The sequence below is a fragment of the Sturnira hondurensis genome, unplaced genomic scaffold, assembly GCF_014824575.4.
Source record: "Sturnira hondurensis isolate 20B ecotype Veracruz unplaced genomic scaffold, ASM1482457v3 Scaffold0020119, whole genome shotgun sequence".
Taxonomy (NCBI): domain Eukaryota; kingdom Metazoa; phylum Chordata; class Mammalia; order Chiroptera; family Phyllostomidae; genus Sturnira; species Sturnira hondurensis.
The window spans coordinates 6589144-6614459 of NW_028092750.1; the positions used below are offsets into that span (position 1 = coordinate 6589144).

Sequence of the window (25316 nt, forward strand, 5' to 3'; positions counted from 1 at the left end):
CGAAAAAGATATTCACCAATACATCAGATAAGGGGTTAATATCGAAAATTTATGAACAACTCACACAACACACACACACACAAAAACCACCCCAAACAGTCCAACTAAAAAATGGGTAGAAGATCTGAATAGACACTTCTCCAAAGAGAACATACAGATGGCCAATAGACATGCTCAACCTCACTAATCATCAGAGAAATGAAAATGAAAACCATGAGATAGCACCTCACACATGCAGAATGGCCACCATCAATAAGTCAATGAACAACAAGCGTTGGTGAGGACGTGGAGAAAAGGAAACCCTGATGCACTGTCAGTGGGACTGCAGACTGGTGCCGCCACTGAGGAGGTTCCTCAAAAAATTATACATGGAACTGCCTTATGACTCAGCAATTGCACTTCTGGGTGTATATCTGAAGAAACCAAAACATGAATTCAAAAGAATATATGCACCCCTATATCCAGTGCAATGTTATTTACAATAGCCAAGATTGGGAAGCAACCAAGCGCCCATCAATAGACAAGTAGGGAAAAAAAGCTGTGGTACATATACACAATGGATTATTACTCGGCTGTAAAAAGATAAAAATCTTACCATTTGCAACAGCATGAATGAACCTAGAGGGTATTACGCTAAGTGAAGTAATTCAGACAGAGAAAGACAAATACCACACGATCTTATTTATATGTGGAATCTAAAGAACAAAATAAATGAAGAAACAAAATGGAAACAGACTCATAGATACAGAAAACATACCAATGGTTGCCAGAGGAAGCGGGGTTAGAGGTTTGGATGAAAAAGGTGAGGGGAGCCCTGGCTGGTGTAGCTCAGTGGATTGAGCGCAGGCCTGCGAACCAGATGATCCCGGTTTGATTCCCAGTCAGGGCACATGCCTGGGTTGCAGGCCAGTTCCCAGTGGGGGACACACGACAGGCAACCATACATTGATATTTCTCTCCCTCTCTCCTTCCTTTCCCCTCTAAAAATAAATAAATAAATTTAAAAGAAAAAGGTGAAGGGATTAAGTACAAATAGGTAGTTACAAATCATCAAAGGGATGTAAAGTACAGCAAAGGGAGTATAATATTGTGATAAATACGTATGGTGTTATGTAGGTACTTGAATTGGGCTATCACTTTATAAAGTATATGATTGCCTAACCAATATGCTGTACACCTGAAACTAATGCAAAATAATATTCAATGCCAATTGCAATTTTAAAATAAAATTTAAAAAATAAAAAGAACCAGGCTTTCTGAGAAGAAAAGTAATAATGGCCACATTTACTGAGCATTTACTGTGCACCAAGCACAGGTGTCCTTGAGACCACCCTGAGGTACATCTGCTGTTATCTCCTTTGCATAGAGGGCGCAGAGAGGGGAACTGACTTGCCCAAGTCACACAGTGGAGCTGAGACTTCAATTCAAGTGGCCTGATTCTGAAACCCATACTCTTAGGGGTGATGTTTGTTTCCAATGGTCTGTCTCTGAACTTGAACAGTCAAGGAATGCTCCTCCACCCCTACCTCCTCAACACTCCACCCAAAGACAGGTCAGGGGTGGCCTGTGAGGAGAATAAAGGATGAACTTGGAGGTAAAAGGTCAGAGGTGAAGAGCCCCCCTCCAAACACACCTGTGAGTTCCTGGCACACAGTGGGGGCTCAACTAGTATCTGTTGGGCAGGCTACCTGGGCAGCATTAAGGGGTCCAGAGAAGGGAAGAGAGAGGCTTCCTAAAGACAAGTCAGGGGGTCACCAGGGAGACAGAGTTGGCGCAAGTGGTGCAGGGCAGACACTGGGGTGGAGCTGTTTACTAAAGAAAGGGAAGTTAAGAGTCCTGGAAAGGATGCCAGGTCTCCTCTGTGTTCTGGGCTGGCCAGGGAACTCTGTTTCAGGAAGTATCAGCACCTCAGGGGAATGAATCTGTCTCCATAGGTTCTCAGTGATTCAGGACCTCGACTGTGCCCCTCAAGTCCATCTTCAACTGTGGTCCCTCTCCTGCTCTGACACCTGCCATGGTTCCCCATTACCCGCACTATAAAGTCCCTGCTTGAGCCCTAGGAGAACCTGCAATCAGCGTGGGGCCCTGTGCTGGGCAGGAGAGGCAGGCAGGGTCTGGAGCTCAGAGACACCCTAGACCCCTCCACTCGGCCACGCCCACACCTCGGGGCGCCGCAGGGAGGCTGGGGCAGAGGTGACAGCACGGTTTATTCCTGGGACCCTGCACAGGGAGGTGTGTGGGGTGAGGGGGGGTGGCGTCACTGAGCGTCAGCGCCCAGCGGCTGCACCCGCAGCCAAAGTCCGCCCTCTGCCCGCAGGATCAGCTCGGGTTTCCTGCGCGGCTCCGCCTGGTCAGGCAGGACGCGGAAGCGCAGCAGGGTCAGCGCCAGCACCACCTTCATCTCGGCCATGGCGAACGTCTGCCCGATGCAGTTCCTGCGGTGTCCAGCGAGGGAGGGAGTGGGGGCTCCGACTTGACCCGGGACCTGGCCCTGCACGCCGTCCCCCCCTCGCCCGCCCGCAGGGGTGGCGAAGGGGGCTAACTGCGCCTGGCACCCCAGTGTGGACTGGCAGTGTCCTGCCTCCAGCCCGCAACTCAGACCAGCACGCAGTGGGAAGGGGGTCTGAGCCCATGGGGGGGCCCTCCTCGACCCACCCAACCCCCATTTCCCAGACCCTTACCCATAACCCCCGGAGGAGGGAATGGAAGGAGAGACAGAACTCCTACTTTCCCCATCCCCGCCCAGCTGTGGTGCCTGGGATCTCAGTCCCAGATGCCCGCCCCATCAACCCGCTTCCTGCCTCAGATACTTGCTGTCCTCACCTGGGCCCCACTGAGAAGGGGAGAAAAGCCAGAGGTGACCTCTCCTGGGCGGTTTCTGGGTCGAAGCGGAAGGGGTTATAGACCTGGGGGGAGGCCAAGACAGGGACGCTGGGTGAGGTCTCCCAGGGCAGCCCGCCTCGGAGAAGCAGAGGTCTTTGTGTGATGGGGCGCAGGGGTGATTTGCCAGGTCAGAACCCTGCTCCCTCCCCTTGGTCCCCCAAGGGGAGTGGACAAGGATGAGGGAAGAGGGAGGCAGCACCTCCGGGTCTGGCCACACGGATGGGTTGTGATGGGTCCCAAAAACACTGATAAGGCAGATAACACCTGTGGGGGAGGAGCGGCCAGTCAGGTCAAGAGGAATGCCCTGCCTGACGAGCCTCTCTTTCTGCTGGGGTGGACCCTCCCCCCGCACCCCGCCACCGCCAGCACCTTTGGGGATGACACGGCCATCAGGGAGCATAATGTCCTGGGTACAGCAGCGGGAGACGAGTGTGACGGGGGGATGCAAGCGCAGACTCTCCTTGATGCACATGGTCAGGAAGGGCAGCCGGGCCAGGTCGTCCCTAAGGAACAGTCCAGCAGTTATCGGGGAGCAAACCGGAGACCCGCCCCCACCAGCTCCATGAGGGTCTCTCTCTGTAATGAAATAAACTCCAGACGGGTCAAACCCGTACATACATTAAATATTTACAGCTTTTTGTATGTCAAGCATACCTCCACAGAGTGGTTTAAAATAAAAAAGAAAAGAAAATCTTTGTTGCAGAAGTACTAGAGAAAATTTAGCTGGATATTTTTAGAAGCTCGTCTAAGCAAAACACCATACATGAACAACAACCATAAAAACGTCTACCAATTTACACAAAAATAGTTTTTACGGCAAGAGAGCAAAATCAAAAGGCAAATAAGTAAACAGAAACGGATCCAGTATTTTATTCATCACGGTACTAGACATAGTAGCTAATGCAGTTAGACAAGGGGAAAACTGGAGAGTAATGTAACTGTAAATGTGGGGGTAAACTGCCTTTTTTGGCAGGTAGTGGTTTCATACCCAGAAAAAAACACACAAGAGAATTCACTGGAAAAGCTGTATAAATATTGAAGCTCCAGGAGGGGAGTGAATTTTTTTTTAATCCCCTTCTTTTTGTGTGGCGACTTAAATTTTTCAGAGCGGGTTAATGGCTGACTGGTTCAAAACTGGAAAGTTACAAAGCACCGCCCTGAAAGGACTCACAGGTGTGTGTGCACTGATGGACGTTACTCAGAGGGTGGGAATGAAGAAGGAACTTTATTTTCATCATAAAGTCTTTGGTACTCTTTTCTTTTTAACTGAGTGGCCTACCTCAGGCCTCAGAATCTCCTCCCTGGGCCCCCAGGCTGGGGCTTGTCCTCTCCAGCATGTCCCCAACTCTAGCCCCAGAAAGATCTCTCTGGTATCAGATCTGACCTGTCCTCCTACTCCAATGCCCCAGTGGTTCCTCATCATCCTTGGCTTAAAAGTGAAGCCATAAATATTGCTTTCAAAGTCTTCCACATCTCTCCCCCTCTCTCTCTCCCACTCCTTTCCTTTCTCTTCTCTCTCTCCCTTTGCCCCCTCCCCCAACTCCTTCACTTGCCCCAGGCTATCTTTTTTTTTTTTTTTAACCCAAGTGCACCCAGAAGGCAGGCAAGTAGCTACTGATCAGCATTCAGGGTCTCAGCTGACACGCCCTCTCCACCCTCAGCCTTGCCCATCTTCCTGGCAAGCCCAGTTCTGCCCATGTGGACTGGGAATGGCCTGAGCCGGGACTATTCCCCCACCAGGCTGGGAGCTCCTGGAAGGCAAAGGCTTGCTCTGGCTCCTTCCTAGGTCTCCAGGACACAGGATGGGCCTTGGAAGGATTAGAGGAGGCACAAAATTGGAGATGGAAAGGCAGCGTTTGTTGAATAGGGGCTGGATGGATGAAAGTTCAGGTGTTCCTGGAAGAGAGTCAAGAGACTTTAATCCCTACGTGCCCCGCTGTGAAAACTGGGATAAACAATATGGGAAGGATTAGGAGGCAGGAGACAAGCAAATATTCCAGGAATAAAGATATTTGGGGGGAAATGTGATTTCAGAGAGGAAAGGAAGGACATCAAGGGAAAGTTCACTCACTGAATTTGTGCTAAGGGGCATCATCTGCCCTCACATGTTGTCACTAATTCTCTCAGCAGCCCAGATCTTTCTGTCCCCAAACCTGGCAAACTTTCCCCTGCCATCCAAGCTGGATACCAGACCCTGCCTCTGCGCTCTGCTTCCACTCCCACTAAACGGGATGGCAGAATGGCAGAATCAATGACAAAGACCCTCCCTCTTCCCCACTTCGGGAGCACAGCCTATGTGGGGGTGAGGGGGGATCAGGAAGAGCCCTGAGAACCCACACTCACCACTCAATCTCTTTAGGCTCCCGGTCCCCCAAGAGCTGCTGCACCTCCTGCCGGCAGCGCTCCTGGTACTCTGGGTGGCGTGCGAGGTTGTACAGGACCCAGGAGAGGCCGCTGGCTGTGGTGTCATGGCCTGGGAGGCAGACAGACAGGCTTGGGTGTCTGAGCTGCTTCTGCACCAGAGGTGGGCAGCACCTTTATGTCAAGGCCTTCAGGGAAGATGAGGAGGATTGGGCAGGACGAGGTCCACCTGCCAAGTCCCTGGGATGGTGAGACCCACCCCCTCTGTGGTCCCACACTGGGACCCTTACCCGCAAACATGAAGGTATCAGCCTCAGCTCTGATGTCCTCATCTGATAATCTCTTCCCATCTTCATCCTGCAGAGAAAGCAAGACTCCCCAAATCACACCAGCTCCTAGGGCCCCTGAGACAATCGCCAAAGCTCCATCATCCATTCAGAAACCTGAGCCCGCACTGGGCACCTAGGCCTCCCTGGCCACTGTCAGCAGAGGCCTCAACCCACAGGCCTCCTCCTTGGCCTCACTGCCTCCCAGTGAGAGGAATCAGTGACCCATGAGTCTTTTCATTTCTCTATGTGATAAGAGCTTTCTGATTTTAAAAAGCTACTGGCAACCTGGGTTACAGATGATTACACTGCTTTGGGAGGGGGAACTGGAGTGTTGCTGCAGAACCAGTTGCTCATATTTGGGGCTGGTACATCCAGAGACTCCATCTTCCTTGGAAATAAGGAATGGGCTGTAAATCTATAGAATCTGTAGACTTTGCCTTCCCAAAGGATTTGTTTATGCTCCAAAGTCATAACAATCTCTTTCTCTTCCCCTCTTCCTTCCTCCCTCCCCACCAAAGGGCAGAAAGGACAGATAGGTCTGCTGAGTTATATAAGTTACAATATTGAAGCTGTGCAGGTACCTCTCCTGAGATGCAAGCAGAGCTGTGTGTCCAGGTAAAAGCATCGTGCAGCCCTCAGAATAATTTGGGAACAGGGAACCAGAGCTACAGTCCTACTCTGGCTACCATTACTGTGATGGGTAATGAATGGGCTGCTCTGATCCGCAGTTCTGATAGAAACCTCAGGCCCTTCACAGTGTCAGATTCAGCAACCTCCTACAGAATGCACTGCACACAGTCATCTCTAAACCTTATTACTGACTCATCCCTCCCTTCCTCAAGCACCCGCCATGGCTCCCCAGTGCCCTCTGCATCATAATCCATTTTTCAGTCCAACGTTTGAGCCCTGGCTGGTGTGGCTCAGTGGCTGAGTGCTGGCCTTCAAAACAGGAGGTAACTGGTTCAATTCCCGGTGAAGGCACATGCCTGGGTTGTAGGCCAGTCCCCAGTTGGGGGCATGTAATCAGTGTTTCTCTCACACATTATTGTTTCTCTCCCTCTCTTTCTCCCTTCTTTCCCCTTCTCTAAAAATAAATAAATAAAATCTTTAAAATAATCTGACATTTGAAATCAAGGTCCCTTCTACCTCTTCAATTCAGATGAGAGAGACGCCCACCTTGGTCAGCAGGAGGACATCAATGAAATCCAAAATCTTGGTCTTAGCCTTGGCTTCCAGAAAGTCATCAACACCCTGATCAGGGAGGGTGCGGCGCCTCTCCTGGATGACGGCGTCTGTGAAGCTGTGCACCAGGCGGCAGGCCTGACGGAAGCGCCGTCCATCAGGGGTGAGGTGGTACAGGAAGTCCAAGTACAGGAAGAGCTGATCATGCCGTTTGGTCACCAGGGCACTGAGCTCCAAGATGGCGGCAATGTATTCACTGGGATTCCTGCAGGATGAGGGCAGGTAGAGCAGCCACAGCTTAGCTCACTGAAGCCCACAGTGGACCTCCCACCAGAAGCCAGGAGTGACCTCCCACTAGGAAACTGAGTGTCCAGGAACAGATGGCCCCACAGACACATGGAGGAGAGAGTCCAGAAGACACGGCCCTGTGGACTTTCTTCTCTCCCTGCATCCTATCCCCATGTGCTGCCTCCACGGCCCAGGCACCCAGAGATGGCTCAGATGCACGCTTCTCTCCCCTCTCTCCGACCTGGACCTGCCCCTCTCTGTCCCAGACTTGCTGCACAGCTCAACTGCATCCTCTCCTAACTGGTCAGTGGGCCCAGCCCCTCGCTCGTCTCCTTGCATTCAGTGCCAACACCTTTCCAGTGTCTACACAACAGTCAGTCTTCTCTAGAATCACATGTCCGAGCTCAGTTTTGCCACAACCCTCATCTGCTCAAACACCTGCCATGGCTCCCTGGAAACCTCAGGATACAGTTCATACCTCTTTGCCTGGCTTTTTAATGGACCAAATATCGAGCCCCTGCCAAGCCCTCCCACCTCATTTCCAAGATGTCTCATCACAGGTACACACACTCTGCTCATTCTAGTCTCCTGGCTCTTATCAAACATTTCTACCTACCTGAGGGATCACTCTTTCTCTTTCCCCATCCTTGTCCTTCAATGTCCAGCTCTGACCCACCTCCTTCTGGAACACCCTTGTGATTACCCTAGTCAGTCCTCCCTCCATCTACTCCCTTGGGTCTATGGTTCCCAGGCTCTGGGCAGAGACTCACTCCTGGCAATGGCTGTCAAAACTGAAGACACATTTCTGCAGACTGTCCAGGGTCATGAGGCTGATGTGCTCAAACATGTCCAGACGAGTGTTGCCTTCTGAGGCCAGGTGCTGCCACTTGGCCTGGACAGAGAAGGGGACAGAGAAGGGCCTTCCCTGAGCCCTTCCCCCAGCCCAACCACCTAGATGGACTCCCCCAGACTCTGCATCTTGGTCCTCTTCCCCAGGCACCCATCTCCAGGGAGGACCGGGTATTGGTGGGAGTGGAATCTGGTACTCTTAGGACATGAGGACTCCATGGCTGGGAGTCAGGAGATCTGGGTCCAAGGTTTAGCTCTGCCTCTTATGCTCCTTGTTCCCTTATTCAGCTCATTGCACTCCTCTGGGCTCCACCTATTAAATCTTGAGTGCTAGTAAGGTGATCTGCTTTGGTGTCAAATAAACCAGGTTGGAATCCCAGATCCATTTATTAGCTCACTTGCTAGATGGGCAGATGGGTGAAGCTGGGCAAGCCTGCTAACCAATATGAGACTCAATTTAATCATTTGTGACAGGGAAAAAAGAATCTCTGTCTCACAGAGTGTTAAAAATTAAAGACAACACATGTAATGGAATTGGCACATTATTTCTGGCATACAGTATATACTCAATGAATGTAAGCTTTCACCATATTTGTTGTTATAAATTGACTAGGAAAATGTCCCTTGTGTTGCTCCCTGAGCACCCCTGCACATTCTTGATAAATATGCCAAAACTGCATGGTCCTGGTGTTCTTTACCTGGGCCATCTCTCAGAGTTGTGTTTGCTGCCAAAAGCCTTGAAGGATGAGATAATGTCTTCCCCTGGACAAATATTAGGCTTTCTTTCAATTGCTATAAAAGTTAGAGACCCTAAACTTGGTGCCCCCCATAATGCAACATACTGCACGAGCAGGCATCCACTTAAGCCCACCTGTGTCATCACCTGAGATTTAGTGACTTGGAGAAAGAATGCAAACCCACACAGGCACACACAGCTTGCTGTGCCATAAGTTATCAACTGTCCTTTGTCTCTTACCCAGAACTCTCATGTCTTCTGGCAGAATCCACAAAGCAGTAACAAGCTCCCTTGTCAGCTTGCAAGTGAAAAGGTTTTGTGAAAATCTTACCTCCAATTCCTCATCTCCCTTTCTAAATCCCCATTCTTTGCAACGTGATTTTCATCACCTCCCACTAGGAGTTGGAGCCTTTTGCACTACCCTTTCTGGGCTGGCCTTTTGACTTGCTTTGGCCAATAGACAGTGGTAAGAATAGGGAGGTGATGAGCCTAAGCCTAGATCTCAGGAGGCACTGCAGCCTCCTCTCCGTCTCTAGGAACCCTGCCTCCACCATGGGAACAGACTGAGACGTCCACGAAGGAAAGAGAGGGAGAAGCTCATGGAACAAAGTCCAGTTGTGCCAGCTGAGACCATCCTGGGTCAAGCCAGCTGAGGCCTATTAGGCTGAGGCCTAATCATGTGAAAGCACTGAGCCCAGATCAGCAAAGCCACCCACAGCTGATCACAAGTACATGAACAACCTCATCCACGTGCACAAGACCCAGCCAACTGACTCACAGACTTGTTGACAATAATAAGCCCTTATTGTTTTCAAAGGTTTGTTACTCAGCAGTAACTACTGTGTAACATTCACCATTATCATGGAGCACGTCTCAGGACTCCAAAGCTTCTGTGAGGGAAACAGAAATGAATGCCTTCTGAACACCGACTATGTATCAGGGACATAGCTCCATTGAGTCATCCTGACCACGCTACAAAATGACAACCGTTATTCCGATTTTACTGCTGAGGAAACTGAGGCTCAGAAAGGAAGAGCAATGGCCCAGAAGCCAACCAGAAGAGCAAGAATTCCAGACAAGATGCCTCTTGAGTCCCCATTACCCCTGAAACTCCAGCTGGGGCCCTGAGTTCAAGAGTCTCACGTGCATGATGTCTGCACTCTTGCTGAAAATCTTCACGTAGGGCTTCAGGATGTTGAAGTGGAAGGCAGGTGTCAGCAGACGGCGGTGGCGGCTCCACTTGTCACCAGCACTCAGCAGAAGCCCATCCCCTAGTAGAGGCAACCACAGGGAGTGGGCAGGGGCAGCGTCTCCCCTGACCCCCCAAGGGTCCCCATCCCCCTCAGTTACTCACCCAACCAAGCCTTCAGGAATCTGTAGAAGACCATATCCTTGGGCGTGATGGCGGCTGACATGAATGAAGACCATCAGGGGCCGTGCAGAGGGGGAGGAGAGGGACTCTTGCAGGGGGGAGGGGCACCCAGCATAGCAGAATGGGACAAACGCAGAGGAAACAGTGAGGAAGGGGGAGGTGAGGGCCATGACACAGAGCAGAGCAAGGCAGAGCCCAAAGACACACCTCTATATGCTTAGACACACCCCAACATGGCACAACATGCCCAGCACACCTTGACATGGCTCCTACATGATCCAACATGTTCTACACACCCAAACACAACCCCACGCTCTACCAGGTACCTTTACAGGGACCTCAGACACCCCATCTACCCCAGCACACTCTTTGAAATCTCCCAGGACCCCAGACATGACCCAGCATGTGTTGACATGTCATGTACAGCTCAACCATGCATGGTGACCCTGACCTGATGCAACATATTCTGATATGGACACAAAGACAATCTGACATGACCTCAATGTGTCCCACAGATGAGACCCAAATAGGACTTAAAAGTGGTCCCATTAATATCACAGATGTGGACCAGGCACGACCTGGATATACCCTATGACCTGCCATGAACAAGATTCACATAAGATCTCAGAAATGTCTTAGAGGGACAAAACAAGAACATGGCCCAGGCATGACCGGACAATCTCAAAAGGCATCTCAGACAAGCAGCACACGGTCTCCAACAGGCCTCTAACGTCCCTGGCTGCAGCTGAGCCCCAGACACGACTGAGGCCGTCTCTGTGCAATCCCAGGTATAAACAAGTATCAGATACAACTAGGGCACATGTAGCAACACAAATGCAGCCAGGCATGGCCAAAGAGAAGACACCACACGGGTACACCCTCAGTGAGAGCAGACATGACTAGAGGTGGGGAGTTGGGGGTCTCGGCAAGACAGAGGCAGCAGTGTCTCAGTCACAGCCTCTCTTGCCTGCACCCAGGTCACCTGCCCAGCTGGAGGCAGCACAGAGACCTCAGCAGTGAGCAAGCTGTGGCCAGAGGGATGTCTACCTGGAGCAAAGAGCACAGGTTTGATGCAGGTGGGATGGAAGATACGGACGACTGCATGCCAGGGCCCCACCCACCAGCGGCACACATCCCCATAGGTGCTTGCCAGGCCCTGTGTGTACAGGAGACCTTCCTCCGAGCTCCGAATCTGGAGAGGAACAAAGAGGAACCAATTGCACTCCTCTGGGTGGCCAAAGGGAAGAACGCTCAGGACAGACACCCAGATCTGAGCCCCGGGAATCTCATCCAGCAGGACATCATGTTCCTGGGGTCCCTCACCCAAACTCCCTTACACAGCAACAATCAGGGTCTTTTCTCGTTTGGATTCCAAACACCACATTCACCTGACTCCTCTTTTGTTCCCATTATCCAGATAAGGAACTGAGGCTCGGAACAATGAAGACACTTGCCCACAGTCTCCCAGACAGTGGGTGGCATGCCTGAGACCTGAGCCCAGGTCTGTCTGCATCCAGGTCCTGAGTTCTTAACTATAGAACTTCTTTGAACATCAAGACAATAACTGAGGACCCTATGCCTGCCAAGACTGGGCAGTCAGAGTGGCAGTGACTGGAGGAGGAACTGGCCTAAGCCAGGCCAATTAAAGCGAATCCTGCAACTTTGCCTGGAACTGTCAGGAACAAGCTCACTTTTCCATGGGGGTTGAGCTTCTGGGATTTGCCTTCACCAGCGTGAGAGGGAAGAGATCACAGAGGAAAACAAGTAAAAAAAAAAGTGAAGACAGAGTCCTGAGAACATTGTTTGACCCCTGGACCCAGCTGTGCCTGAAGGCATTGTCCATGAACTTGACAATGGATCTATTCCTTTTCTTTGCTTAGACCACTCAGGTTTGAGTTTCCACCATTCAGAACTGAAAGAGACCTCAGCAATCAAGGAGATCTCAGAGTCACCCAGAACTTCGGTTCAGAAGCTCTCTGTCCAATGCTGCCTTTTCTCCTGCTCAGCCTGAGCTCTGTGGGGGTGAGAAAGGCAGAGAGCAAAGGAAAGGACCCAGGCTGGAGTAGACTTTCCCTGGAGACCTTCCCAGGGCCTTCAGCCAGAGGGCAATCAATTTGAAGTGCACAAGCTGCAGGGTCGGTTAGAAGGAACAGACCTGCCAGAAGTGGACATCACAGAAAGAGCAGGCCCTTGTTGCTCTGGGCCTTGGGGGAGGGGAGAAGGGGCAGGTCTGGGAGGTGGAAGCCTGGGGTGCCAGCAATGTCTGCTGCTTCACTCTACCCTCTGCTTCAAAAAATCTCTACTCATTGTTCCAGACCCAGTTCCAGGAACTGCTCCTGCAGGAGGCCTTCCAGGCTGCCACAGCCTGCCTCTGGCCACCTCCTGACCACCCCAGGTTGGGGGTCCCCCTGTCTCTATGTGTCTCCTCAAGATTGGGAGCTCCTCCCAAACAGAATCTTGGATTGAAGCCTTTTGCGGTCCCAGTGGCGCCATGACACCAGAGCAGAAGGCAGACGGCATTGGAGGGAGGAGGGAGTGAGATGTGGGTTCGAATACAGGAAGAAAAAAGGAGGGCGCTAAGAGAGAAGAGAGGAAGAGGGCCAGGCCCTGCCAGGCCACACAGAAGCATGGCACGGAGGAGCCGGGAGCCTCAGATGTGTCACAGCACCCACCACCAGGAGCTCTGTCAGTACCTGAGGCGCTGGTGACAGCCCGGATCACGTCTGGGTGGCAGGAAGGATGAGAGGTTAGATGGGGCCCTGCCATATCATAAGTCCCTGGGGGTGGGTAGGTGGTGAGCAGCCAAGTGACATCCCTCATGCCCTTTGCAACCCTGAAAGCAAGGCAGGGTTGTCACTCCTCCAAAGGAGCCTGTGGCCTCCGGAGCGGACAGCAGACAGCGTGTCTGGGTTTTGTGTGGATGGAGATCTGCCTCTTCAGCTTTTTCTCTCTCAGCGCAGGTGGGTCCTAGAGGCCTCCCCACATCCTCGGGGTGCACCTCAGGGCTCAGCAAGAAGACCTGCTCTCTGCCCAAGAGGCCGACCTTGGCTCAGAATATGCATTTTTCTTGTCCTGGGAGTGGTTGCAGGCCTGGGGCTCGGGACCACAGGGAAGGTCCTCTGGGGGAGGTTTGTGGGCAGCACAGTGGCCTCAGGATTTGTCCCTGAGTCTTGGTCCCATAACCTTTCATGTCCTAGCTGATCAACACAGTCTTCAGTTTCTCAAATGGTGAAGGTCTGCAGACCCAGGACCCTCCAGCCTCAGAAAACCCCAAAGGACAGATGTGAACTCTGCCCAGTGATCAGAAGGGTGGCCCCTACCCGTAAGCCCCTCTGCCAACCAAGCTGTGTGTACAGTGTGTCCTCTCTGTCTGTCTATCTTCTATCATAATGCATCGTGTCTGTCAGTCTGTCTATCTTCCTAAGAGCGGGTATTGCCTACCCATCTATCTATCTATGTATCAAAGTTCATCCTTTCTGTCTCTCTAGCTATCTCTCTCCTCAGCCTATGGACACACCCACCGATCAGGCTATTCAGAAATGAAGAGACTGAGGCCACGTCCCCTCAATGGGGGAGGAGGATGGATCACCTGCTGGTGTAGCGTCCTCTCCAGTACCTCAGGATGCCCCATCAGAGCCTGACAAAGACTCCCAGTGCTCCAGGCAGGCGAACATAAGTTGTCACCCTAGTGATCTGCTCCTGGGGCCCTAAGGACCATGAGGGGAAGATTCAAAGCCCTTGATGTAATTGGTTCAAAGAGGAAGAGTGACTCAGCTGAGGTCACACAGCAAAGGGGCTGGAGGAGAAAGAGTGGACTAGGCCAGCGCCCATGGCCGAGCCCACAGTGGGGGCGTCAGAATGGCTGTAACTTCCATTCCAAGGCCTAGAATCTCAGGCAACATTCACACTGAGCTTGGGAATGTCCCATTGTGACCTTGGGTATAATGAGTAGTAAAATCACAAGAAGTCCTTCCCCAAGCTGTAGTTCTCATCCCAGGCAGGAAAGGAAAGCTGGTCTGGGGGTGGACATTCATCCTTTTCACCTTGACCAAGGGAGGGGACAGCAAAGTCATCACACAAGGGCTCAAATAGTTACAAAGTCCCTGATGTATGCCAGCCTCTGGACTGGGAACTACAGTTACAGTGTCTTCTCCTCAGAGCAACCATCAAGTTGGAGAGCCAGATAATAAGTAATTGAACAATTAACTGTGAAATTAAGAAAGAGCAGAACCAAGTCAAAGGTCCAAGCCTGGGGTGCGGGTGGGGAGTTGAAGAAGGCTTCCGAAAAGAGATGTGAGAGGCCAACTCTAACCAGGCTGTGCAACAGGCTCGTTGAGACATCTTAGAAGGGAAGTGTAAGAAAAGAGGAAGGTATGCCAGGAGGGTGAGGTGATGGGGAGATGAGCCCTTGGGGGTGGGGGTGAACAGACACAGGAAAATGGGCCAGTCACAGAAAGCAAAACTTGGAGAGCACCCCTGAGGTGGTCTCAAGGCTAGCTGTGGACACTGGGTCCACATGCTAGGGGGACCTGCTGTGTGCAACCCACCCTGGGAGCCCCTCAGAAGTGCACTAACATGGGGAAGACAAGCAGGAGATGGACCCAAAGCAGGCAAGGGGTGGGGACAAGGATGTGGGAAAGGCCAGGGATGGCAGAGTGGAGAAGTAAGTGAGAAAACAGGGGCTCCTCTTGACCCCCCTTGCTTCTCTGCTGCCCTAGACCTCAGGCCAGCACTTGAGCCCCATTCCCAAACCTTGGGGGACCCCACCCACCCTGATGCTCAGCACTAATTTTTCTGCCCACACTCACCAGGCCCAGGTGACCCAACAACCAGCTCCTCTTTGGGGGCTCTGGGAAACATCGGAGGCGGCGGCAGGTGTCATAGAAGGTGTAGGCCCAGGCCAGGACTCGGGCCAGGAGCCAGGAGGCCCCCAGCAGCAGCAGGAGTAGCCATGGGGAGGCTGCCAGTGGCCCCAGTCCCAGCCAGGACAGGCTCAGCTGTAGCATCCTACAGGGCAGACAGAGGGGGCGTTCCTGAGGCCAGGAGCAGGAGTGGGGCAGGGAGTGGGCGGCGGTAATAGGTGAGCTCAGAGGCAGAGACCAGCTCACAGACAGAGGGAGAGGGCAGAGGGTGTGAGGGACAGGGACACAGAGGGGCAGGTGAGTGCTGGGGACAGGGCAGGGAGGACTGGGAGGTGGGTGAATCCAGGGGATCAGGAGAGAGGGGAGAGGGGAGACCCAGAGAAATACAGAGGAAGAGGGAAAGACAGAAACAGAGAGACACAGAAAGAGAACCGAGTTACATGGCCCACTGTTTTCTGCTCAAGTCCCAGGCCAGTCTGCTCCCTGGAGCCACTCCTACCTGGAGCAACACCTCTCCCCACCCCGGGCCAGGACCCCCAGCTCCCTTGCCCCGGGACTGGCACCTTCTGCCTGGAGCCGCTAGTCCCACAGGACTTCCTCTCCCCTCCACCTAGGGCAGCCTTTACCCCTGGTTTCCGACCTAGGGGAAGTTGACAGGGGCTGGACTAAACCAGCCAATCCCCAAACATGGGCTGCTGGCACTGGTGCAAATATTGGGCAGGGGCGGGAGGCGGTGCTACCGTGTGGTCTACGTGGGCCTAGGCCTAGCTCTGGGTCACAGGGTGTAGACACTGGATCCACAACACTCAGCACCCCCCAGTGGGATGGGGCGATTTGGGGGGTAGTCAAAGATGACTCTGGGCCCCCAAGTTTACTGTCTCCAGTAAACTTGTACTCCAGGTGCACAACAGTCTGGCAGGCGCTAAGGTCCTGCCTCCAAACGGTCCGGGGCCTGAGGCTAGACCTGTGTGCTGCAACCAGACCAGCAACTTTCCCATGGGATTCAGGGGAGGAAGGGCCCTGTGGACAGGGAGAACCTGGAGTCCAGGGGGTAGGTCTGAGGGGTCCAGACAGGGGAGGTGGAGCTGGGAAGCCCGGAATGAGTTTAGCCTGTCCTTGCTCTGACTGCCACCGGGCCAGCCCTTCTGGGATCAGTCTTCCATCTGGGATGTTGAAGGAGGTCTTGAGAGGGAGAGAGGAATTTTACACAGGAAGGAGAAAGAAGGTGCCAGGAGCTCCCCAAAAAGATGGAGTGAAGGGAAAGAGCTGGCAGCTAGTACTTGTGCTGCTGTGTACCAGTACGCCACATTAAGTAGACCTGCTTTGCACAGATGATTGTATGTACAGTGTGCCCACTATGTGCTGGGCACACTGTATCAAACATGCCTACTGTGTGCTGGGTGCACTGTACAAAGCACATCTGTGTGCCAGGTACTCTCCACAGACTGTGCCTACTGTGTACTGGGTAATTCAAAAAGCATGCCTACTCTGTATCAGCTACATACATAAAGTGTACCTACTGTGTGCCAGGTCTGTTATATAAAGTGCATCTAATGTGTGTCAAGTATTCTAATAAATACTGTCTATTGTATGCTAGGTGTTGTACATAAAACACGTCTACTGAATGCTGGGTACCCTCCATAAGGCATGCCTACGAAGTGCCAGGCATTCTATATAAAGCACACCTACTATATGTCAGGTGCTCTACATAAAGTAAACCTACTCCGTGTGAAGTACTTACATAAAGAAGGCCTATTGTGTGCCAGACATTCTACATGAAACTTGCCTACTGAATACCAGATATACTACATAAAGCACACCTACTATGTCCTGGGTGCTCCATAAAAAAGTGCTCCTTTTGTGCATCAGGTATACCCCATGCAGTAAACCTACTATGTGAAGATGTTCTGCCTACAAGGTGATGCATCCTCCTGCCCTCTGCTCTCCTGGCCTGCGTCCTGGGGAATGACGCAGAGACCCAGGTGACAGTATCCCAGGAGGGAAGACACCTACTTAACATAAGAGCAAACTGAAGCTCGGAGAGGGCAAGACTCTAGCCTGCATTGCAGGGCTGGAAGGAACCAGGGCTGGGCGTACTCCCAATCCAAGCCTTTCCATTTGCCATGCTGAGCCACCCCCATGAGGAGGACCTGTGCCCTATTAATCCAGGAACTTTATAGTGGTAACTGTCAGACGATATGGTGACTCCAAAGGGGAGATATCCTCTCAGTGGACCCAATGCTCCATTCCTGGCCATCCCTTGACCCTGCTCCGAATTGGCCTGGGGAGTGATCTCAGGTGAGGGGGCCTTGAAGGATGGAGGTCCTAGTAGACCCGTGAGCAGAAGAGCAGGGAAAGGACAGGTCCCCTGACACTGGTAAAATGTTGGGGAGACTCCAAACATCCCTCTCCCCCTCCCACTAGTTAGGGGATTCAGGTGGTTGGTCCTAGAGTCCTCAGTGAGGTGGGTACACCCTCCTCCCAGAATCTCCTCCGCTCAGCAGGGGCAGAATTCACCTGCTGGCAAGTCCATCCACAAGAGGGTGAGGGGCAAGGCCAGGGTATGATACACCACACAGAGGCCTGGACACGTGGGAGAAAGGACCCCCAGTGCCCAGAGGGCCCAGCTCACTGCACATCTACTGAGCATTTGACAACATAAGCCGCTGAATCTATTTTAAGCCCTTCAGGTAAATTAGCCTTTTTTTTTTTCATTTTACAGGTGAGGAAACTGAGGCTGAATTCCATTTGAGTGACATGTCCAAAGTCACACAGCTGGTGGAGCCAGACTGTATACCAGGCCTTACACTGGGTGCCCTGAACCAGTGGGCATTTCATAGCACCCCCTCCAAGGCACGCGGGGGTAATTAAAGCAGACAATGTCTGTGAAGCGCTCTAGAGGGAGGACACTCAGGCTGCACCCAAAGCCGGTTGGCTCTGTTCCTTCGACACTGGGGCTGAGAGCACTAACCCATGAAGTCACACAGTGAATCCCTGGCAAGGCCAAGGCAGGCAGCAGAATCTGGCCCCAAATGGCAGCTATAAGCCGAGGCTGAACTTTCAGTAGCCATGACCAAGGGCTCAAACTCCAGCAGGGCTCCTCAGCCATAGTGGGGCCGCGTCTACTCATCCAGGGTCCCCCCCCCAACCCCGCCATTCCTGGATCAGATGATAGAAGAGGAAAGGATGCCTCAGGTGGGGACTTGACTCAGAGCATGAGGAGGCTGCAGCATCCCTAGTGGTGAAGGTCTCAGCTTCCAAATGACACAAGCCTGGCTTATGAAATGTCCCCAGCCTATATATATGGGGGGCGGGGGGTCATGGTTTGTAGGCACGTCCTAGGCCTGTAGCTTTCTTGTCAAAGGTCAAACTTTACTTAAAGTGAGCCCGTCTGTTGTCCTTTTGCATCTAGGATAACGCACCTTTGGGATGGCAGAGCAATCTCCTCTTCCAGACCCCTCAGGGCACAGCGGCCATACCAGAGCAGCAGGCCACAGAGGCCCTCACCGTCCTGTCCTCATCTCGTTTCCCCAATACCATCTCACGTGCTGTAAATGTTAATTATTAACTGTCCTGTACCCACCAGTGTGTAAAACATGTGTACCTCTCTGTTTTATGTTGCATTCACCAACTGCGAGAACAAATGTTGGAGAACAAATGTCGGAGACTTTTGGGGTTCCAAAGATGTTACTTTATTGGCCAAGTTTAACCTGCTCAGGGGCGAACTCTCCAAAGTGTCCGGAGACACTGTGCCCGCAAGGGCTGCAAATGAGAGTCGTGCCGAACACTTACAGGCTTAGGGTTTTATGGAGGCGCACAAGCAAGCTGGATACAGAAGCAGATGTGGCGTTAGCGGTTGGCTCAGGGGCACAATAGGGTTACTTATTATTGGTGAGTTAACTCGTGCACTGGCTCGTGCTCCTTTACTTGGTTGGTCAGTTGAGCTCGTGTGCAGGGGTAAAATTTCCCTCCCTAGTAACTGTCCAGATGGCTATCTGCCTGACTAACCTTGTTGCTCTTACACCACATCCTGGAACACACCCTGCTCTTCAGGTGTGTCCCGGAGCCTCTTTGCTTTAGTTAGTAAAACACCTTTTGCTTCCTTACAGCTATGTTCTGGCTAGTTCCCCTTTGCCCTCAACATTTTACTTTTTATCCAGTCCCAGAGATTTATGGACTTTGCTTCCTCCCTCCCCCTTAATCTACCACCAGTGGATGTCCTGTACCCCTCCTTACCCCTCCGCCTTGGAGGGTAACGCATAACAGAAGCTGCAAAGCTGCCATTCTCCAGAGCATTTCTCAGTCCACTGAGAGTGCACTTCCCAGCACTTGTCATCAGTTTGGCTCAAATGAACTGAAAAAGAAAATTCTCCACAGGTTTGGGCATTTCTTAGGTCAACAGGGACAAGTTTCAGAGTCTGCAAACCAAGTTCTGTAGGAGACCGTTCTGCATGGCGTGGGCCCAGCTCCCACTCGGAGATATGCAGGACCCACGCCCATGGATAGGTTCTCCCGTGGGGAATCAGACCTGCAATGTGCCTAGGCCACTTTGAGTCTTGCTTTTGCTAAAAGACTTCCTCACCCTGAATTAAAACAGCAAGTGCTTACCGTAACTTCCTAAAATCCGAGCTAAACCTTCCAAGGATGAGTATAACTTGTTCAACTACTTTTCCCTTTTCATTTACAAATATCCCTCTTCTGTGATGTGATTAGCAGCATTGGCTCCTTTGTTTTCTGTAAAAGGTAACCTTCTAAAGCGAAACTATGCATAGTAAATGAGGACCATCATGTAATCTGCCCAGAAACCAAATAAAGGCCAGTCTCAGCAAGGACTGAGGCTTTTGCTCCCTTTGAGAGAAAAGCCATGCTGCTGTCCCTTTTCCTCCACCAGACTTGGTACTCCATGTGAATGTCTCATTTCATCCACAATGATGTGGACACTGCAGGCCGGTGTCCCCATGCAAGTTCAAATCCCAGCTCTGCCACTTGTCATGTGACCTTGGGAAAATCGCTTGTCCTCTCTGAGCCTCCTGTACTCCTTGGTAAAATGAAAAGCCAGGTGTGTATATCCCAGGTTGTTCGTGCCCCGGCAACAAACTGTGCTCAGGCACCTACTCTGTACCAGACTCAGTCAGTGCTTGGACCTGAGGCCTGGGAAGAAGAAGGCAGAAGGGGGCTTCTGGATTGCAGTGCTCATGTCTGATGGGGGAAGCCAACAGGAAGTCAGACCAAGTCAGATGGGGGGTGCCAATAAAGAAAAGGGACAAACTGAGATGTGGTAGAAAGTGACCAAGGGGGCTGTTCTGGATGGGGCAATCTAGGAGGGCCTCTTAGAAGAGGTGACCTTTTCAAAGAAACCTGAATAACATGGAGGAGTGAGCAGTGAATAAATATCTCCCACCAGCCCCACAGCAGCTCCAGGACTGTAAAGACCCTCACAGGGTATGGTAATCAAATGGCCTAAAACGTGTGTCATTTTTGCTTCCTTCCCCAGACATTCAGATGAGGAAGGAGCCAGTGAGGCAATTTGGGTCAGTAGCTGAAGGAAGCAGGAACCAGATCTGCAGAGACCCAGGGTTGTGATGAAATCTGGCCAGGCTCGACCCTGAGGGCACGTCCAGTGAGAGCCAGCTCTGTACACTGGGGCTGCCAGCTTCTCTGCAGTGGCACCAGGTGATCAAAGGAACTGGTTGGGGGGCAATCAGGTGCAAGGAAAACTTCAGCCAAGTCCTGAGAACCCAAATGACCTTGGTATCAACTTACTCTGGGTGGGATTTTGGGGGTGAAAAGTAGCCTGGCCACACCCACCACTCAGAAGGGGTCTCCTCAGGAGGCTCAACAGAAACCATGGAGACCATCCTCATGGAGTGGGAAGAGGTGCTTATCCAAAAACCAACAGAGTGTACCCCAAGGGTGTCGCTCAAAAGGAGCAGAGGAGACTGCAAAAGGAGAGACAGCGTTTTGCTCCCCATTTGGGAACCTGCTTAGCCAGCTTGCAAGGGGCCCTCCCAGGCACAGAGGAGCTGAGTGAATGCTCATCAGGGGCCGCACGCACAGCTGACATTGACCCAGGTTGAGCTGATGGGTGCATCAGGTGTCTCTGGCTACCTTCCTGCAGCTTCTCTGAGCCAGTAAGATAGTGTTTGGTCAGTGGGAGACCACTGCAGGCCACCATAGAGAATTAGGGGAATGACATCTGCCCTCTGCCAAAGGCTACCTACCTCCACGTTCAGCTTCAGCTACTCCCTGTGGATTCCAGGAATAGCTTGTTTCCTGGTCCCATCAGCCCGGTGGTGGTGGCAGCCCCCAGGTGATGCCAGCCTCTAGATGCTATACCTTTGTAAATGGCCCCTTCCTAAACCCTCTTCATTTAACTCATCTGAGGTAGCTGCCAGGTCCTCACCATTCATTCCCTAAAGGGATGAAAATTCCGAACAAACCAGTTATGTGGGCATTCCTTGATGTATGTCTAGGCACAGAAAAATCTGGAAAAGTACATCCAGTCCCTGGAATGGGAGGGGAAGACAAAGGAGCAACTCTTTTCTTTTAACTGTCCATACTTGCTACTTGATCCCTTTTCTTCTAGAAAACTGCACAGCATTTTAAATTATAAGTACTAATGTAGCTAACTATAAATTATCTTTTTAAAAGGAAAAATGCATGACACCATGCCTGGCACATAGTAGGACTGAATATATAAGGCCTGTGAAAAGCCAGAGGACATTGTGTTAGGAGCAAAGACTCCAGTTTCCAGGTCAAGTCCTTTCCAGGCCCACGCCTTCCTTCTGTCATAAAATAAGAAAAATAATGGCAAACACAGGCTTGGAACGAACTGTGTGTTGGCAAATGTTGTCACAGCACTACGCTCATTTCGGCCCATCTGACTTTCACAATTGCTTTGTCATTGCCCCCAGTCTTGGGTGAGAAAACTGAGACACAGAGAGGTAGAGAGACTTGCCTCAATTCCCACAGCTGGTCCTGGTGGGAACCCTGGTGTACTTTTTCCCGGGAAGCTGCATGTGACAAGTATCTGAGGCCTTGCGTGGCCCACAGGTTCCCCTCCTCCCGTCCCCCTCGTCCTTTTATTGAGTTGGCCACAAAGTGCATTTCGTTTATTCCATAAAATAAGACAAGTTTTTCATTTTCACCAATAACTTTGTTGGTTTGGATATTTTGAGTGTGTCGGCTCTCTCCTGCTATCGGCTTCTAGTGGGCAGAGGCCAGGGGTGCTGCTAAACATCTTCCAGTGCATATAACAGCCCCACAGCAAAGAATTATTTGGTCATTTTTTGCGGGGAGGGAACCCATCTCCCGCGCATCTGGTAGAAAATCCGGGCAGACCTACCGAAGAACAGCTTAATCAACCAACAATTCCCCAACATTTATGAAAATAAGTGACCAGGGACTGTGATAGAGGAACCAGACACCTGCAGGTCCGCGAGGACTCCAGAAGGCGAGTGAGGACAAAAGCGGCTGCGCACCCATGGCCTCCTAGGCTACGGGCTGCGCCCAGGTGCGCCCAAGGCGGGCGACCTCCGGCGGAGCGTGAGTACAGAAGAGAATTGGTGCGCATTCGGCCAGCATCATCAGTGGGGAACAGAAGCCCCGTCTGAATCCACAGGGCCGGGGCGCCTGTGGCGGAGGGAACTCCAGAGGCCCAGCACCCGGTGGGCTGGCAACAGACTCCGTGGGCTCTCGCACGGAGAGACTGACTCCCCCCGCCCCGTCTAGGCAGACAGGTTAATACTGGGCAGAGTCCTGGGGGCTTAAGTTAACATAAAGGGTGGCAACTGCAGACTCTGTGGTCGCCAGCCCACCAGCCCACCAGCCCACCACCCACCAGCCCGCCAGACTGGGGGATTTAAGAAGGACACTGTCATTGCCGGTCTTTTGGGATTGGGCTGGGCTGAGAGGCAGGCTTTGTGGAGAACTCTCTATTGGAAAGTGAACTGAGGTGTGCTGTGACTGCAGCATGCCTCATGGCCCAACCACCCAGCAGCCATCCGGGGGAGGGGTGGGGACACCTGGGTCCCGCCACGGGACTGAGGAGGACAGTGCCAGATACCGAAGGAAACAGGCAGGCTCCCAGGGGTGTGGGCGCCCACATCGCAATCAGGCACCCTGCTCCCACGTGACCCTGCATACCTGCCCTCAGAAACATTGCAACCAGAAAAACCGGTTTGGACAGTTAGAAACTGACAAAGGAAGGCTGATGACACATGCGTGCAATAAAGAAAAGAGTAGGTGGAAGGGGAGAACACCAAGATACCTGCAGGAGATTGCACCACTGAATTTCACAGGCATCCTACCACAGAAGTTCACACCATAAACCCACGGAACCAGAACAGATCAATTTAAGAAGCTGAGGACAACAAGAAGAGTATCACAAACAATGGGAAGACAAAGAAACAATCCCCAAATGAAAGAAAAGGAGGAAGCCTCAGAAAGAATGTTAGATGAAATAGAGGCAAGTCAACTATCAGATGTGGAATTCAAAGCACTGGTTATCAGGAAATTCAAAGAGCTTACAACGAGCTACCAGAAACTACAGGGGAGCTACAATGAACTCTCTGCAAACTATACCAACATGAAAAAGGAAATAGAAACCATTAGTAAAGGCCAAGAGGAAACGAAGGATACAATTTCTGAACTGAAGAACACAGTAGAGGGTATGAAGAATAGAATCGATATGGCGGAAGATTGCATAAGTGAGATCGAAGACAGGATAGAAAGAATCTCCCAGACGGACCAAGTAAGGGAAAAGAGAATCAGAAAAATGAGGAGAATTTAAGAGAAATGCAAGACAACATGAAACGTAATAATATCCGAATAATAGGAATACCGGAAGGAGAGGAAGAGGAACAAGGGATAGAAAACCTACTTGAAAGAGTAATAACGGAACATTTTCCTAAGTTGAGGAGAGATAAAGTCACACGGATCCAGGAATCGCAGTCCCAAGCAGGTGGAACCCAAAGAGGCCTACTGCAAGACACATCATCATTAAAATGGCAAACCTCCAAGACAAAGAGAAATCCTAAAGGCAGCAAGGGAGAAAAAGGAAGTACCATACAAGGGGGTCCCAATAAGGTTGGCTACTGACTTCTCAATGGAAACGTTCCAAGCAAGAAGAGAATGGCAAGAAATATTCCAAGTAATGAGAAACAGAGGCCTACAACCAAGGCTACTGTACCCAGCAAGGCTCTCAATCAGGATAGAAGGCCAAATAACGAGCTTCCAAGACAAAAGAAGTCTAAAAGAATACGCTTCCACCAAACCAGCTCTACCAGAATTACTAAAAAGGCTGCTTTAAGGAAAGGAAGGAAAAGAGAGAGGTGGAGAGGAACACAAGTACATAAATGGCAATGAATAAGTACCTTTCAATAATAACCTTAAATGTAAATGGATTAAATGCACCAATTAAAAGACACAGAATAGCTGAATGGAGAAGAAAGCATGACCCACACATATGCTGCCTACAAGAGACCCACCTCAGGTCAAAAGACCACCACAGACTAAAAGTGAAAGAACAGAAACAAATTTTCCAAGCAAATGGACAAGAAAAAAAAAGCCGGGGTAACAATTCTCATATCACACAAAATAGACTTCAAAAACAAGGCCATAAAGAGAGACCCAGAAGGTCACTTCATATTACTCAAGGGAAGAATCCACCAAGAAGACATTAACATTGTAAATATATATGCACCCACCTCAGGAGCACCCAAGTATAGAAAGAAAATCCTAGAGGACCTCAAGAAAGATATTGACAGCAACACAATTATAGTAGGGGATTTTAACAACCCACTGTCAAAAATGGACAGATCTTTCAAACAAAATATCAATAAAGATATTGCAGCATTAAATGACACTCTAGATGAAATGGACCTAATTGATATATAGAGAGCCCTTCATCCCAAAGAAGCTAAATACACATTCTTTTCAAATGCACATGGAACATTTCCCAAGATAGATCACATGATAGGACACAAAACGAGACTCAACAAATTTAGGAAAATAGAAATCATACCAAGCATTTTCTCTGATCACAAGGGACTGAAATTGGAAACTAACCCCACAGGAAAAAACCAAAAACACCCAAAATCATGGAGACTGAATGGTATGCTATTAAACAACGAATGGGTCAAGATAGAAATCAGGGAAGAAATAAAAAAGTTCCTGGAAACAAATAAAAATGAACTCACAACAACCCAAAACTTATGGGACACGGCCAAGGCTGTCCTGAGAGGGAAGTTCATAGCAATACAGGCTTACCTAATGAAAATAGAAGCATTCCAAACAAACAACCTAACCCGATGCCTGCAAGAACTTGAAGAACAACAACAAAGACAGCCCAGAGCAAGTAGAATGAAGGAAATAACCAAGATCAGAGCAGAATTAAACAACATAGAGACTAAAAGCACAATTCTAAGGATCAATGAATCCAGGAGTTGTTTTTT

At 50.9% G+C, this 25316-nt stretch overlaps 1 protein-coding gene across 4 annotated transcripts in view; it reads right to left on the minus strand.

Moving 5' to 3' along the window:
* Nucleotides 1-2189: 2189 nt before the first annotated feature.
* LOC118975022 (cytochrome P450 4F3) overlaps nt 2190-25316 on the minus strand; it is a 30155-nt gene continuing 7028 nt past the window's right edge. Inside the window, exons 1-13 of one of the 4 annotated variants that reach the window (XM_037028644.1) lie at nt 17834-18039; nt 14809-15007; nt 11048-11192; nt 9983-10036; nt 9772-9899; nt 7814-7935; nt 6750-7020; nt 5535-5601; nt 5227-5356; nt 3253-3386; nt 3083-3147; nt 2824-2906; nt 2190-2435 (exon numbers count right to left, since the gene is read on the minus strand). In XM_037028644.1, the coding sequence (XP_036884539.1) occupies nt 2258-2435; nt 2824-2906; nt 3083-3147; nt 3253-3386; nt 5227-5356; nt 5535-5601; nt 6750-7020; nt 7814-7935; nt 9772-9899; nt 9983-10036; nt 11048-11192; nt 14809-15006 (1575 nt within the window). In that variant the 5' untranslated portion in view covers nt 15007; nt 17834-18039 and the 3' untranslated portion in view covers nt 2190-2257. Of the gene's footprint in view, nt 2436-2823; nt 2907-3082; nt 3148-3252; nt 3387-5226; nt 5357-5534; nt 5602-6749; nt 7021-7813; nt 7936-9771; nt 9900-9982; nt 10037-11047; nt 11193-14808; nt 15008-15425; nt 15451-17833; nt 18040-25316 lie in introns of those variants that run through there. The other 3 variants (XM_037028645.1, XM_037028643.1, XM_037028646.1) reach the window with 3 other exon arrangements.